The 15,527-nt window shown below is 41.1% G+C and overlaps 1 protein-coding gene across 1 annotated transcript in view; it reads left to right on the top strand.

The window, feature by feature from the left end:
* The window catches only part of SAC3B (SAC3/GANP/Nin1/mts3/eIF-3 p25 family), a 104,392-nt gene extending 91,697 nt beyond the window's left edge, over nucleotides 1–12,695 (top strand). Inside the window, exons 9-11 of the mRNA XM_087698030.1 lie at nucleotides 9,415–10,283; nucleotides 10,368–10,482; nucleotides 10,608–12,695. Of these exons, the coding sequence (XP_087554156.1) occupies nucleotides 9,415–10,283; nucleotides 10,368–10,482; nucleotides 10,608–12,680 (3,057 nt within the window). The 3' untranslated portion in view covers nucleotides 12,681–12,695. The remainder of the gene's footprint in view (nucleotides 1–9,414; nucleotides 10,284–10,367; nucleotides 10,483–10,607) is intronic.
* The last annotated feature ends 2,832 nt before the right edge of the window (nucleotides 12,696–15,527 follow it).

Genomic DNA, 15,527 nt, shown 5'->3' with positions numbered 1-15,527 from the left:
CTTGTTGTCCGGTCTAGTTATTGCCTCTTTGAAGCATGACGGTTCACCACAATCCGTAAACATGACATAATTTGCAGCATATTGCGCACTAGGAATAAACCTATTTGGCTGTCTTGAAGGTCAGGTTGACCTACGCAGCGAAGTTTTGCATTTGTTGGCTGCTGGGCATGCAGATCTGCATTTACATGTTGCTATCCTGAAATATGGGCCTGCAATTCTGCACGTACAAGTTGCTGTCTTGAAATTCTTGCATGCTGTCTTGAGAGTTTAGGTTGTACTAACTGCATGATTTTAGGCTGAAACTGTGGTGTTCCATGGGCAATACCTTGTTGGTCATTTTTAGCACCATTTCCTGCTTTTTAAGGGTTATCTATAGCAAGTATACGCTGCTGTCCAGTGGGCACAAATGGCTGTCTAAAAGGTATATCCTCCCTGAAAACAACCGTCTTGATTTTCTCAGTCTTCTCGGGCTGCTTATGCATGCAATCTTCACAGAAGATGATGTCATTGCTGCATACTATCTTTCTTTTCTCGGGATCCCAAAGTCTATACCCCATCTCACCCTCGTGACCGTATCCTAGGAATATGCTTTATAGGACTTTGGTTCCAGTTTGCTACGTTCTTCTTTCCGTATATGCACAAAAGCCTTGCAGCCAAACACTCACAAATGAGCATAAGAAGGTGGCTTGCCCGACCACTCTTCGTGAGAGACTCTTGTTGCCAAAGATTGTTAAGTGGGGGGTAGAGCGAAGGGCACAATTCGGAGAGATGGAGGTTGAGCAAGCGTGAGCGAGAGAGAATGTGGCGGCTTAAGAGTCAGTGAGCAGAGTGAAAGTACGAAATTGATAAGAGTGTACCAACAATGTGGTGATACACAAAGAATAAATTGTATGTATACTTAGGGCATGTAAGGGTGCATTCACATGTACTATATACAGGGGGGTTCAAAATTGGGCCTTTATCCCAACAACCTCCCACTTAAAGGTTCGATGTGAACCTCTAGCTAACCAACCCCCACTAGTCAAATGCAATACGCGTCCTGAGCTTTGCTTAGACTTTTAGTGAGAAAATTTGCAAGGTTGTCTTGTGTTTTAATCTTGGTCAATGTGATTTGACCATCTTTCAGAATCTGTCTGATGAAGTGATATGGCACATCTATATGCTTTGTGCGTGAATGATACATGCATTCTTAGCCAGATACATAGCACTTTGGCTATCACATCCCAAAACTGTAGTACCCATGGACATGCCGAGATCATCTGCAAGTCTGCTCAACTAGATAGCTTCCTTAGAAGCTTCAATAGCTGATATGTATTCAGCTTCAATGGTACTTAGTGCAACAATGTTTTGCAACCTGGAACACCAAGAAACAGCCCCTCAGCCATGTTAAATCTGTCTAGTACTTTTCCAATGTACTTTTCTTAAGATAAAAACAACAATTTCTGCATTCTATCTGTATGAATCCTTATGCCCAAAATGTGCTCTGCATTCCCCAAATCTTTCATGGAGAAAGTTGATTTCAGCTGATTTTTGAGAGCATCCAAGCTAGTCTTTCTTTTCCTAGCTAGCAACATATCATCCACATACAAAATAAGTATGATGGGGTTGCCATCTGTATCTTTTTTCATGTACAAGCAATGATTTGCATGCCTGTGTGTAAACTCATGAGATAGCATAAAAGTATCAAAATTTTTGTACCACTGTCGTGATGCTTGCTTCAGCCCATACAGGCTGTGTTTTAGCTTACACACTATCTGCTCTTTTCCAAGAACACAAAGCCCTCGGGCTGTTTCATGTAGATTTCCTCATCAATGTCACCATGCAAGAAAGCTGTTTTTACATCCATTTGATATAGCTCTAAATCCAAAACAACAGTAAGAGCAAAAAGCACACGTAAAGTGGTCATCTTCACAACAGGTGAGAAGACCTCTTGGAAGTCAATCCCTTCCTTTTGTGCATAACCTTTGCCAACTAGCCTTGCCTTGTACTTGGGTTTCCCATCCAATTGTCTTGACTTTGTACACCCATTTGTTTGGAAGTGGCTTCCTTCCCTTGGGTAGTGACACAAGTTCCCAAGTATCATTATCATTTGCATATAGAGATTTAATCTCTTCCTACATAGCTAGCTCCCACTTACTGCTGAACTCACATGACTTAGCCTCTTTGTATGTAAGAGGCTCACCCTCATTTGTAAGCATCACATAATGCAAGGAGGGTTCAAACCTATGTGGTTGCCTTCTTACGCGTGTAGACCTGCGTACCCAATAATCAACATTTTCAGGAATTGGGTCTATATCTGGAGGTATGTTATTTTCAGCATTTATTGGCTGCTGTAAGCCATTTTCAGTATGCTGTACAACACCTTCATTTTCATTTCCAGCACTTGCATTTTTATAATCAGCAAGCCTATCTTGCTGTCCATGACCTCCTTGTGCTTCTATTTGCTGTCCATCATCATCTGGCTCAAAGATAACTGGCTGATCATCAGTTTCAGCCTGTGGTACAACACCTTGAGGCTCATATTCTGAAGTAATAGGTGGCTGCAAACTCTGAAACTTCACCTTTTTCAGATCTTCATTAGAGGCTAAAGTGACTTTCAGCAATTTTGCCTCATTGAACACAACACTACGGCTGCGAATAATTTTCTTGGACTAAGGTAACCACACTATGTAGCCAAATTCACCCTCATTACCATAGTCCATGAAGATGCCTTTGGTGGATTTTGGGTCAAGTTTGTTCCTCAGCTTATCCCTAACATGCACAAAAGCATCACAGACAAATATGCGTAAATGGTCATATGAAGCCGATTTGCCAGACGAAACCTCCTCAAGGATGCCATTATTTAAGGACCTGTTTGGAGAGCAGTTGCAAATGTGAACCTCTAGCCATGCAAGTCAAGCTGACCAACAGATAGTAAACTCTTTTTAATGGCAGGCACATATCTGACATCTTTTAGCACAAGCTTTTGACCATTGTCTAAAGACAAGTGTACTGTACCAATCCCATCAATACTACAAGCATGGTTATTTCCAAGATACACCTTTCCATAACTGCATGCATTGAACATAGCAAAACACTCCAAGCAAGGAGTCACATGGAAAGAGGCACCAGAGTCTACAATCCAAGTGTGAGTGATACCATCATCAACTGACAAGTGCATGAATCACATTAGTCTTGGTAATCTGCATATCATGCATGTGACATACAAGGGCATCATAATCAGCTGCTCATAATACATCAGCCTCTGTATGTGAAAGCTCCTCTATGACCACACTAGAGGCCACATTGGCCTTTTCTTTGCCTCTGGTTGTCTTTGATGCATCTGTCTTTTCTTCCTTCTTCTATTTGTCTCTTGCATTTTTCTTTCTCTCTTGTTTCTTCTTGTAATACCTGCAATTAGGTTTCTTATGGCCCTTCTGACCACAATGATAGCAAGTAATATCACTCTTTTCCTTTCCTTTGCTCTTGCTCCTGTTTTTGTGCCCTACATTTGCATTTTTCTTTTCAGCCCTGCCTCTTACACCATAAGCTGAGTTGTTGCCTTCTCCACTAGATATGCGTCTAATTTCTTCATTCAAGATAGAACCCCTCACCCCATCATATGAGAGATTGGGGTTATTGTTGAGTGAAACCATCAAGGTTTCCCACGAGTCAGGCAATGTGACGATCAAAAAGATCGCCCTTAACTTATTATCAAAGTCCAAATTTGCATCTTTGAGCTGATTGAGAATCCTTGTAAATGCACTCAAGTGCTCGGTTGCAGGATTTGACTCATCCAGTCGCATATTCACCAGCTTGCGCATTTAATGCACCTGATTAACAGGTATGGTGATCTCATAAGTAGTTTTCAGCTTCTCCCATATTGCATAACCTGTATCTAAACGCTTAATGTCTGTCAGAATGTCATCGGTTACACCCGTCTTTATGTAAGCCATAACCTTTTTATTTACTCTGGCCCAATCTGAATCAGACATTAGTGCGGGTTTATCTTCCTGCAAAGCATCCTCACAATCCTTTAGGAACAAAATGCCCTGCATACGGTCTTTCCAATGGTCAAAGCCATGACCATCAAACCTGAATGTCTGAACTGGAAGAAGTTACAGCCATTTTATCACAAACACATGAGTAAATGCAGTAATTTGCGGAAGCAGAGTTGAATTAGCAAAATACACAACTGTTCTTTCTCAACCAGAAATAAGTTTTTGTTGTTTGTACATGAACTAGTCACCACACGGGCAAAAGATGCTGAAATTTACCAAATTCTGTGCAAACCCTCAAAATTTCAAGTCCAAAATTGCATAAATGTCAGTCAATCTGACGCAACTGAGCAAAACTTTGCCAATTCATGAAAAGTCCCAAATTTTTTGGGATTCAATGTTAGGAAATTTTACTCAAAAGTGTAAAATTTTGACAAATTTGGCAAAATCCCGAATTTAATTGAGGTCACCGCGCGCAATATCTGCAATTTCTGACTCGAAAATCACTGACAAGCATGAATGATATCAAATCTAGAAAAAGCTCTAAATTTTTGGCTCGAATCTTCACAGATCTGAGATTTGTGTTTTCGGCATGTGAACAACCGCTAAGGCAAGTAATTGAAAAATCAAAAGAAATTTTGATTTTAGAAGACTGACGGGAGGTTGTTGACCATTGCGTGACGACTGACGTGATCCCCTGGTTAGTTGATGCCTCCGTGTTGCATTGAAGCCGTCGCCCAGTCACCCGCCTACAGGAACCGTGATGTTCGTCTGCTAGAACCGTCGCTTTGGTTGTCTGCGCTGCAGAAAGTCGCCTTCCTTTTGCTTGCCTGTCTGCATGTTTGTTACCAATCGAGTCTACCTGTCACTTGCTTGTTGAAGGTCGCCTGCGTGCTGTTTGTGTTTGATTGGTAAGACGTTGGGAAGTGTGCACAGAACCTTAAGCTCTGATACCAGTTGTTGAGCGGGGAGCAGAGTGAAGAGCACAATTGAGAGAGATGGAGGTTGAGCAAGCATGAGCGAGAGAGAATGTGACGGCTTAAGAGTCAGTGAGCAGAGTGAGTACGAAATCGATAAGAGTGTACTGACAATTTGTTGGTACACAAAGAATAAATTTTATTTATACTTGCGACATGTAAGGGTGTATTCACATGTACTATACACGAGGGGGTTAAAACCGAACCTTTATCTTAACAAAGACCTGTTCGATGACCTGTTAATTAGATGAACCGTTGTCATAATAGTCTCTATCCAAAAGCCATGGGGTAGTTCAGTATGAGACAGTATCGTACGGACCTTATCCTGTATGGTCCGATTCATGTGCTTTGGAACTTCATTTTGGGGTGGATTATGAGGGGGAGTGAGCTCCCTCTTTATTTGCTTGCTGTCACAAAATGCTTGAAAGGCTTTGGACACATACTCTCCACCGATGTCAGAGCGAAGACATTGAAGTGTCTGATCAGTCTGGGTATCAATCAATGCCAGGAATTTGTGAAACTTGTCAAGCATTTCGTCCTTGCTACGAATAGGGTAAACCCATACCTTTCGAGTAGCATCATCAACAAATGTGACAAAGTATTTCTTTCCTCCTAGAGATAACCTTGGCATCTGACATACATCGGAATATACTAACTCTAGAAGCAAAGATTTTAGTGAAAGAGATTTTTTATGAGATGTCTACGCATGCTACTATAAACACAATGATCACAATGCTCAAAATTAGCATAATGAAGACAAGACAAGTAACCCAAATTGAGAAAGTACTTTCATTTTTCTTTGACTCATGTGTCCCAACCGATCATACCACAAGGAAACACTTGGTTGCTCGGTCATGGCAACAATATGGTTACGCACACTAGATACATGGAGAGGATACAATGTATTGATCTTTGAGCCTCTGGCAATAACCCTAGATCCTCTGCAGATCTTCCATTTCCCATCACCAAAGGTGGTATGAAATCCATTGTTATCTAGCTGTCTAGTACTAATCAAATTCTTTTTGAGCATACTGTAGTTGCATATTGCCAATGCTTGCAATGTCACATGCATAATTGTTCCCAAGATGGACAACACCATGTTGACCTTTTGTATAGTTTGTAAACCACTCACGGTGAGGGGTGACATGAAAAGAGGCACCTGAATGCAAAATCCAAGTGTGCATATCATCATCCGCATCGGCTATCAAAGCATGTGCACTGAAACATGAAGAGACAAAGAGTACATCATTCCCACTGTCGCTCTCGTGGCTAACTACATTCACCTCTTCGATCTTTACACTACTTTTCTTAGCAGGTTGACTCTCTTTCTTCTCTTCCTTGCTATCATCTGTTTTCTTGCCCTTCCCTTTTCTCTTTCTTCCATTTATATTAGTCACATTTACATTGACCCTTCTTGCCACAATGATGGCATTCAACATCCTTATTACATGATCCCTTGCTATCAGATTTGCCTTTCTGTTGTGATTTGCCTCTACTAAGCAAAGCATTGGAGGACTTATTGGATGCATTGTTTTGCCAATTCATTTCTTCCATGAGTAGAGCACTCTCTACATCAGCGTACAAAATCATAGCATTAGAAGTGCTCATAGTAGTCTTGAAGGTATCCCAGCTCTCTGGCAGAGTGCAAAGGAAAAACATAGCTTTGAACTCATAATCAATATTGAACTTCAAAGTGGCAAACTGGCTGAAAATGGAGTTAAACTCACTAAGGTGAGTAGACATTGCAGTACCCTCTTTCATACGCAAATCCATGAGTTTCTTCAGCAAGTAGACTTTTCTTGCAATACTCTTCTGGGCATACAATTCTTCAAGTTGCTTCCAAATGTTATAAGCAGAATCTAACCCTTTAATATTAAACAGCAAGGCATCAGAAATCGATAGCTCAATGGTCGAGCGTGCAAGTTCATTCAGCTCATCCCAGTCCTCTTGCTCTACATCAGGTGGTTTTATTCCCTTTACTCTAATCGGCTTTGCTTGCTTCTTCTGCAAAGGATATTATAGCACTACTTTTGCCAAATTGCAAAGTTGTGTGTTCCTTCAAGCTTCTTGATATGGATAAGATGATTGTTACTGTTGCTAGCCATGATTCATAGCCAAATAACTGTATGACAGTAAATGGCAGCTAATGCCAAGCAATGGAAACTTCAAAATCCACTCAGTAGTATGTTAGGAATATCCCCAAGTATGTAGTAGCAAGAACATACATCAATTCATTGCCCAAAATGTTTCAAAAGCATTCAATGATAGTAAACATACCAATATCCTGACAAAAAGAGAGTACAATTCTGAAATTCTTGACAATACAGGTGGTTGTCTTACAATTCAGGAGTGCAGTCCTGAAATTCTTGACAATTCAAGTGGCTGTCTTGCAATTCAGAAGTGTAGTCTTGACATTTAGGAAAAATCTTTCCTGAAAATTCAGAACTGAAAAAACCTCTTAGACTGATTGAGATTGAGCTCCAAAGATCATGCAAAGCTGCTCAAAACATAATCATAATGTTGTTGCATAGAAACATATCAAATTTCCTGATAGTGAGGTATGCTGTCCTGAACATGCAAGAAACTGTCTTGAATGTACAGCAATAGGCATGTAGATAAAGCTGATCTAAAAATGAGCATTATTCATTGCTCAAATGCATTCCGGAATAAAATCCAAGCATGTAACATCAACCGTAAGCATGAATACTTGGTTTAGAATGTTTGAGACCAAGTCTAGAAGCAAGACATAATGCATACACAGTCAAAATGTCATTCAGCCCTTTTATTCCAGCATCCAAATATTTGTGAAAACCAAGCAAAATGATGACTCTAATAGCCCCAAAATGATCTCTAATGATGGACATAACATCTACAAGTCATGTAGCACCAAATGGGCATCAGATAGTCATCACATAGGCGAATCATAAGCATTATTCACTTAAGAAATAGTTGCTACCTTGTTTATTACAGATTTGAATTCTGTGTATTTTAGACCTGAAGCTGAATGTATATCAGCCCCAAGTGTAATACTACAATTCAATGCTCAATGCTAAGCATTAGATGCAAAGTTTGGATCCCAACCATGATGCCAAATGAAAAGGAGCAGCTGTTGTAGGTACTGAGCATGCTGAAATGGAGATCTCCATACCCACACTGATGACGCCTTCAGCCCTGAAGAGGTTGGAATGCTGGTCCAAGTGTTGGAGATGATGGGGTGGGTCCCCAAGTGGCCAATAATGGCTACCGACAAGCTCAAATGAAGAGGGAAGCTTCAAGCTTCAAGAAGAAGCTTCAAACCTTGCTGCCCTGTCTGTAGACTCTTCACAGTGAACTCTTCTTCAACTTCAAGCTCCTGCACCTGAAGAAATGCCAAGCTCTTGATTGCTTGAACCAAGCTCTGATACCACTTTGTTGAGTTAGCTGCAATGGAGCTTTTGTGTAGAGATGCAAGTTGAGAGAAAGAAGAGACGGTTGTGGTACTGAAGTGTGTACCTCAATAATGATTTTAGATAGGTATATGTACTATGTACAACCTAGCCCTTACGGGCGGACATGGGCGTTGCCCTTTATCCCAACAAACTCAACTGTAAAACCCAAAGATAGATACTTGTGGTTCCAAGAGAAACTTTGCTAGCTATTGTGGAAAACCTGGGAACACTCTTCTAGAAAACACGGGAAAATTGGTTGCTAGAATGTCTAGATCTTGCCTGTTGTAAGGCACAAAACCATCTTTGTTGTATCTCACCGTGACTAACCCACGTGTTGTAGTCCGGTTTAGGGCTTCAGGGAAAAACCTCACATCGAAAACTATCGGTTGCTTCTAGCTTGGCCAACAAATCACTCCGGATCATAGATCCATTGATGGAGTGTCCTATCTACAGGACATAAAATGCAATATGACAAGTGTGAGATGGCGTAACTGAATCAATAGGTTTTTCTGTTTTAACATTATCAATACACTTAATTGTTTTCTTAGTCTGCAAACAATGTGGAGCTATGCCTTTGATGTTTGAAATTTCAAGCAATGATGTATGCAAAACTGCATAAGGTATCTAAGTTGTGTAACACCAGTAGACTTCTTCAGCATATATATCTAGGTTGTTGCTTTGTTCAAGTTGCCTGTGTTACCATTATTTAAATCTCTGAACAAAATCAACACTTCCCTTGTCATATTAAGCTGTTGGCTATAGATCTGGGTATCCAAAACCTGGAGTATTTCAATTTGCACAGTAAAATGTACAGGCTTTTACAGTTTCAAGTCTTCTGTTGGCATGTATTGGGTGAAGTAGCCAACCTTGGAAATGTGTTGTTCCAGATTGCTATTTGTTTCTTTTTCCTCTTTACGCCAGAGGGAGGTGGTGGGGCAAGAGGTGAGGATATGATTAGAAAGGGCACTCATAGTGGTTTAGCCTTTGTATGGAAATAATGATGCATGCTAATATGCTGTCTTTTGTCTGCAGGGTGAAGACACTGTTGCCCTGGCTGAATATCATGGATTTTCCTTGAAGAATTATGAAGAACTGTACATAGTGAAAGAAGGCCCTTTCTTGAACAGAGGTCAGGATTTCCAGGCTAGACGGTCCAAGATAGTGGAAGAGAAAAGGTCACAAATAATAAGAGATGATGTCCTTACATCAGGCCATGAGAAAATGTCAACAATACCTGTGGTTGATAGGGTTGCTTCATTCAAGAAAGTAGCTACTCTTGACAGGGTTGCTTCATTCAGAAGGGAGGCCAATTCCTATGCCACAGTAGCTACACCTGGTGATGAAGAAATGCCTGACTATGTAGAGGATGAACAGCAGAATGAGGGTGATGTAGTTGTACCGCACTCTCTGCTAAAGGGGGAGGTTTATGAAAGAGGAGAGTTGCAGATGCCTAATATTGCATCTACAGATCATATCAAACCTGACAATGAAGTGGAACATTTAATGTTTCAAGGTATTCACCACAACAAGCAAGGGGAGTGGTTTTTGCAGGGGAAACACCAAGACAGCTGTTCATCCTTTGATAAACAACAGACTTCATCTTTAACCCGGACTCTTGAAAGTGTTGAACAAGATAAGCAAAATGAATCGTACTTGATGGGGAAGCGCAAAAAACAGAGCATTCAGCTCCTTGACCAAGAGAATGTGCTTTTTATTGGGACAAATGAAGATATGTTGGCACCAAGTGATAAGCGGCTGCGCTTTGAAGATGTGAAGTCAGAGTATGCAAATGTAGTGAAAGAACATAAACAATCAGTGGAGGTGGACCCTCAAGAAGCAGCCCAAAAATGGGCTGCTCTTGAAAAAGAAGCCAATCGTGGGAAACTCTGTCTTATCTTGAGGTGAAGATCTTTTCCTTGGGAATTTCGGGGAATTCTTGTTCCTCTTTTACCAAATTTCTTGAATATGCATGAATGTTGTTGCAGGAGATGGAAGTTAAGGGCTGCTGTGAAAGCAGAAGAAAGACGGTGGATGCTGCAGAAGCTGGACAATGCACTGGGTTCTTTTCACTTGGGGCTTCCTGTGCAAAGAAACAAAGTTGTGAGTTGCTTGACATGTTCTTCCTTGCTTATGGAATATATTTCATTTTTCTTATTTGCCTTTTTGTTTGTAATACTTGATCTCACTTTTTAAGGAACTTCATTGTGTCTGTCTTCACAACACAGGGCCCTGTTGATGCAGAGGATACCTCAATCGCTCCTGGGTCAACTTTTAATCTGGACATCAAACAGATAGAAAGCAGTCGGATATCTAAGCTTGAAAATATGTGGGTGGGGCTAGATGTCTCTCAGATTGTGGCACCAATATTGAAATGGAAGAATATGGCAAGCAAGATTATTTGCTGGAAAATTCTTATGTGCTCTGGTTTGCAGGAATCTGAAAATGCCATTGAAAGCAAGCACTGTGAAAGGAACATTGCCAGTGAGTGGTTACGAGCTAAACTTTTACAACACAGGCCATTTGATAGGGAAAATGCCGAGGGGTTGCCATCTACAATTATTTGTCAAGAATTGGTGTGTGTCCCTGACCAAAGTCAAATGTGCAACTGCCTGTTTTTCTACATTGCAAAGGATGTTCAATGCAGTCGCCAAAGTGTAGAGGTCAATGAAGTTGGTCAAGGTGCAAATGGTCTCATATTTATGCTACGTGAAGGTAGCCCTTTGAATGAAGAACGCACACGGCTTCATGAATTTGTAAACATGCTGCAGTCTGGTGTTCAATTACCACTGCTCGTACTATGCTCAGATCTTTCAGTATTTATGAAAACAGCATTTCAAAATCCTAGTGTGCTCTCAGATGATATAGAAGCTGTTGCGATTCTGCTTGGCATCAATGATCTGGACAAGACCAAGATAGGTGCTTGGACTGTTCTGCCGATCTCAGAGGAAGATGAAGCCAAATTTTCCCAAAGCTGTAGCATATCTTTGGAGGGAAGTGCTGGAATGGGTCGATTCTTTTCTGAGAAATTTCTGAGAGAGGGTCTTTCTTGGCTTTCTTCAAGGGCACCCAAACAACCAAATCTACGCTCTTTGCATATCCAAGATCTTGTGCTGGAGCATTTGAAGCCACTGATCAAAGTCTTGTCGTGCATGGAACCAACACAAGTGACTCCTGACCTGTGTATTCAAATATTCAATGAAGCTTTGATGAAATCGGCTAAAGAAATTAGTGATACAGCTAGCAGTTTCAATCTTCAATGGCCTCCTAATGAACTTTGGGAGATACTGGAGGAAGATTCATTGAGTGGGGGTTCCTTGTTACCCAATCCTGGTTGGAATGAGTCTACGAGTCTGCAGCCTGTCCTTGAAGCTCTTGGGATCTCTCAGCTTCCCCAATTCCAGCTGATGTCCAGGGGCACAAATGCAGGAAGCAATAGTTTAAAATCCCAAAGGATAGCATTGGAGAAATCTTTGCATAGATATGTGAATCAGCTACTTGGAAGTAGGCCAGGAGACTTACTGACTCTACAAATGGTACATGATATACTACAGAAGGGCTGCATTTTGAAGCAGACAGATGGCAACTGTGTATTACTTCCCAACTGGAGTCTTATTTTTCAACATTTCTATATTATGAGACTAGCACTTTTGAAGGCTGAACCACCCACAGTTGTTTATGTATTTGCAAGAGAAGAATCTGTTCCTGATGGACTGCCAGATATTAGGATGGAGAGTGGTTTTACTGATCACATGACACTGAATTTGAACGACATTCTCGAAATGGAGCAGCAAGAGGCTGCACTACTTGAAAGAGAAGCAGATCTGGGCTATATCATGAAGAACAATGGTCTTTCAGCAGTACAAAAGGATGCTGAAGTGTCACTTTTAGAGCAAATTCGTACCTCTGAGGATGTTATACTGGATATCTTTCAAGCACAGCCAGAATCAGTCACATCTGACAGAGATGTGAGGAGTTTTATTAGCATGATTGAGCACCCTATTGATGAAGAAATTGCTCTTCAAAACCTGGTGGATGATTACTGTAGGAAGGTAGACCAGGAATCAGCTGAAGCAGGTAAAGTAGAGCAGCATTCTCTGGTCATGGCACATGATGGTAGCCTTCCTAATGATGACTGGCATTCAAGATATCCCAGCAGAAATTGTATTAATTTTCTCCCGGCTCCTTCAAAAGTGAGTCATTATGATGAGGATTGCTTTTCGGAGCTGTTGAACCGCTGTGAAATGGTGCAAAAAGATATTGACAAAAAACTTAAAGAAATGGGAGGCATCTTTTTGTGACTGCCAAAATTGATAGATGTTTGAAACAAATCTGAGAGGCTGTAGTGTGTGGGAGCTGCCAGTTACACATTGTTCCTTCACATGGAAAGTGTGAAAGCCTTTGATATGGCTCTATTGCTGGCCAGAATACGGGTACAATCTCAGGGCTTGATAAGACTGCTTCTTATGTGAGTGTAATCTTCACTGTAACCGAATTATCTGGCTGATGACCTTCTCATGGCACCTCAACCTTTGCTGGTGGCAGATGCTATAAAACAGGCTACTTGTCTGGTAAGAAGGTCGATATGAATAAAGACTGCATGTCAGCTGTAGTTTTTAGGATGCTGATGTCAAGCACAATGGTTTGGCAAGTTTCTACAGCTGACGGCTTGAGGCTTTTGGATGTTGTTTCTTGATTCAGAGGCAAATCCAAATTTGGTAAGCATTCTCCAACTGAAAAATGAGTGGGAGGTCTATTTGCTTCAATGGGGAGTTCTGGACCATGAAATCACATGTTTTTTTTCGAGGTGGCTTATTCAATCACATCCAGATGATGAAAAGCACAAGTGGTAAGAAAATTGTGACTGCTTTTGGTTTGATTGAAAAGGGCCCTTCAAGCATAATAAGGAACCAGCTAAGAGTGGTTAAGAGATAAGTAAGAGCTTCTGCTGTTCTCAGAAAGCTTATTTGCCATAGCCTCCCTCTCTCATTGTGAAAACTTTTGGTGTGTAGGATTTCCTTATTGGGATGTTCGAACAGGTCTCTTTGGAGCTTTAGACATGATTGACGATTGCCAATTGACTTTCATTACAATTCATAGAATGCAAATCGTGGATTGAGGAATGTGGGCAAGCAACCGACACTGTCTGGCATCCAGCAATGAGCAAAATGGTCTACAAATGATGTGTCAGTTTGGAAGGACCTTTCAAAGTTCAGCAACTCTGTGCCACTTATGTACTGTTGGATACTCTTGGCAATGTCTTCAGTGACTGTTCTAGAGTTTTGCACTGTTGGATGTTCTTGCCAATGTCATCTTGTTGTATTCTTCTGTAAAGAAAAGCTGCCGATCTTGGGGGCTTTCATTCATTTCTTCTAGGTTCAGTTTGTGGAGCCTTGCAGGCTTTATACAGAGCTTATAGCCCTAACCTGCTGCATTCCCTCAGGTCAATACACGTAACTTACTGTGGCAGCAAGAAGGGAGCTGTCTTGGAATTGGAAGATCTGCCGAGACATCTCAACTGTGGTGTATGGAATATGTATGTTCTCAATGCATAAAAATGTAGTATGACAGCAGTTGTGGGCTGTTTTGCATCTAAATGACGAAACTATGCCAAGTTCTCCCAAGTGGAGTATGAGAATTGTATCACCCCTTTTCATAAGCAGCTCTACAGAGTAAGATCAGTAACAGTGATTTCTATTATCAAGAGCATGTCTCATAAATCATAGGTTTTTTGTTGGTGATAGTTTATATTGTTGGTGGGAAGTCCCCGATCAAGGTGAAAGTTCAACCAGAATAGTAAGAGGAAAGTAGTGAAATCCATGACTCTAGATAGTGGTCCAAACCCATATTTAAATAGACGGTGGAAACAGCCTCAGATCTTGTAGTATGCTGGGCAGTGGCAAATATATATTGTCTTTGGCTCTAGCTGACATATCTGGCATATGCACTCCTTTGGTGGTATGCATTTGTATGTGGTAGTCTCAATCTCTAACTGGTGTGAAGAGGTACACAGCTGACCAATAGTACACCTGATCCCTTGTGAGATATGGGTGTCCATGTATTTCGGGTGGACAATAAATCCATAATCTGAGTAGGGAGAAGATGCTCTTTATAGAAAGCCTTCTTTCTCCCTAGTTCTTCTAGTGGTGCCAACCATGTTCTCCCAGTGTCTAGCTGGGTGAGATCCATCTTGATAAACCTACCTATCTCTGAGCAGATCAGGAAGATGGTACATCAAGGGAGTATCGAAAGAGGGGTAACTTGTCCATTGTTAAGTTATGTAACTCAAACCAGGATGACATCTATGTCTACCAACAGAAAGATCCCCCTCTCTAGCAAGCTTTAGAAAGGACTCAAGAGTCAATCATGCATATCTATGACTAGGTAGATCCCATAAGCTGTGTACATATGTGATTGATCAGTTGAGGGCCTCTATTACAATGAAGGTGGTTGCTAGCTCAGCTCTGATGATTGCATGTGGAACCAATGCCTTACATTTGACCATCCTAGAAATCATGGATACAATTGGTCTCTCTATTGACCTCCATCCCCATCGTAAGTGTGACTTGATTGGCTATGGTGATCAAGACTGGGTCCCTATACACATACTAGGGTAACGGTGCCAATAGTGTGTCATCAAAATGGATGCTCTTGGATCTTTCATGGTGAATGACAGATGGTGAATGAAAAGCCTCTCACTCTACTTGGGAGTACATGAAAAGCCCCTCGCTTGACTTGTGCTTAGAAAAAAATTTATCTTGAGGTAATGTAGGGAATTATAGGGTTGCTATGTAATAGAATTAGGTTTGAGTTTGGAACCAGTGAAGAAACAATTCGAAGAGAGCTTATTGATCAATCTGGTTTGTTTGTGAGCTTCAAGGCATAATATCTACCACAAGATTTACTTCATAAATAAAACTCTATCAGCGGTAGAAGTGAACGCTTTCGGAGAGTGCAACCTCATTGGCCCCATCACCTCAATGTTTGGCAGATGTTCTCAAGAAAACCCAATAGCAAGTAGAGGAGGCGGAGCAATGGATTCAAATTGCAAAGAAGGGGAAACACCTAGCACGCACCTACAACAACCATAATCAATGACACATTGGAGGAGGAACAAAAAATGAAAATGAGAGCACTCCATGTTCGAG

This window comes from Lygodium microphyllum, chromosome 17 (assembly GCF_053477565.2).
Source record: "Lygodium microphyllum isolate KBCC chromosome 17, Lygodium_microphyllum_v1.1.10, whole genome shotgun sequence".
Classification (NCBI taxonomy): domain Eukaryota; kingdom Viridiplantae; phylum Streptophyta; class Polypodiopsida; order Schizaeales; family Lygodiaceae; genus Lygodium; species Lygodium microphyllum.
The sequence above is the reverse complement of the archived record's forward strand: the minus strand, read 5'-3'. Positions and strand labels throughout refer to the sequence as shown.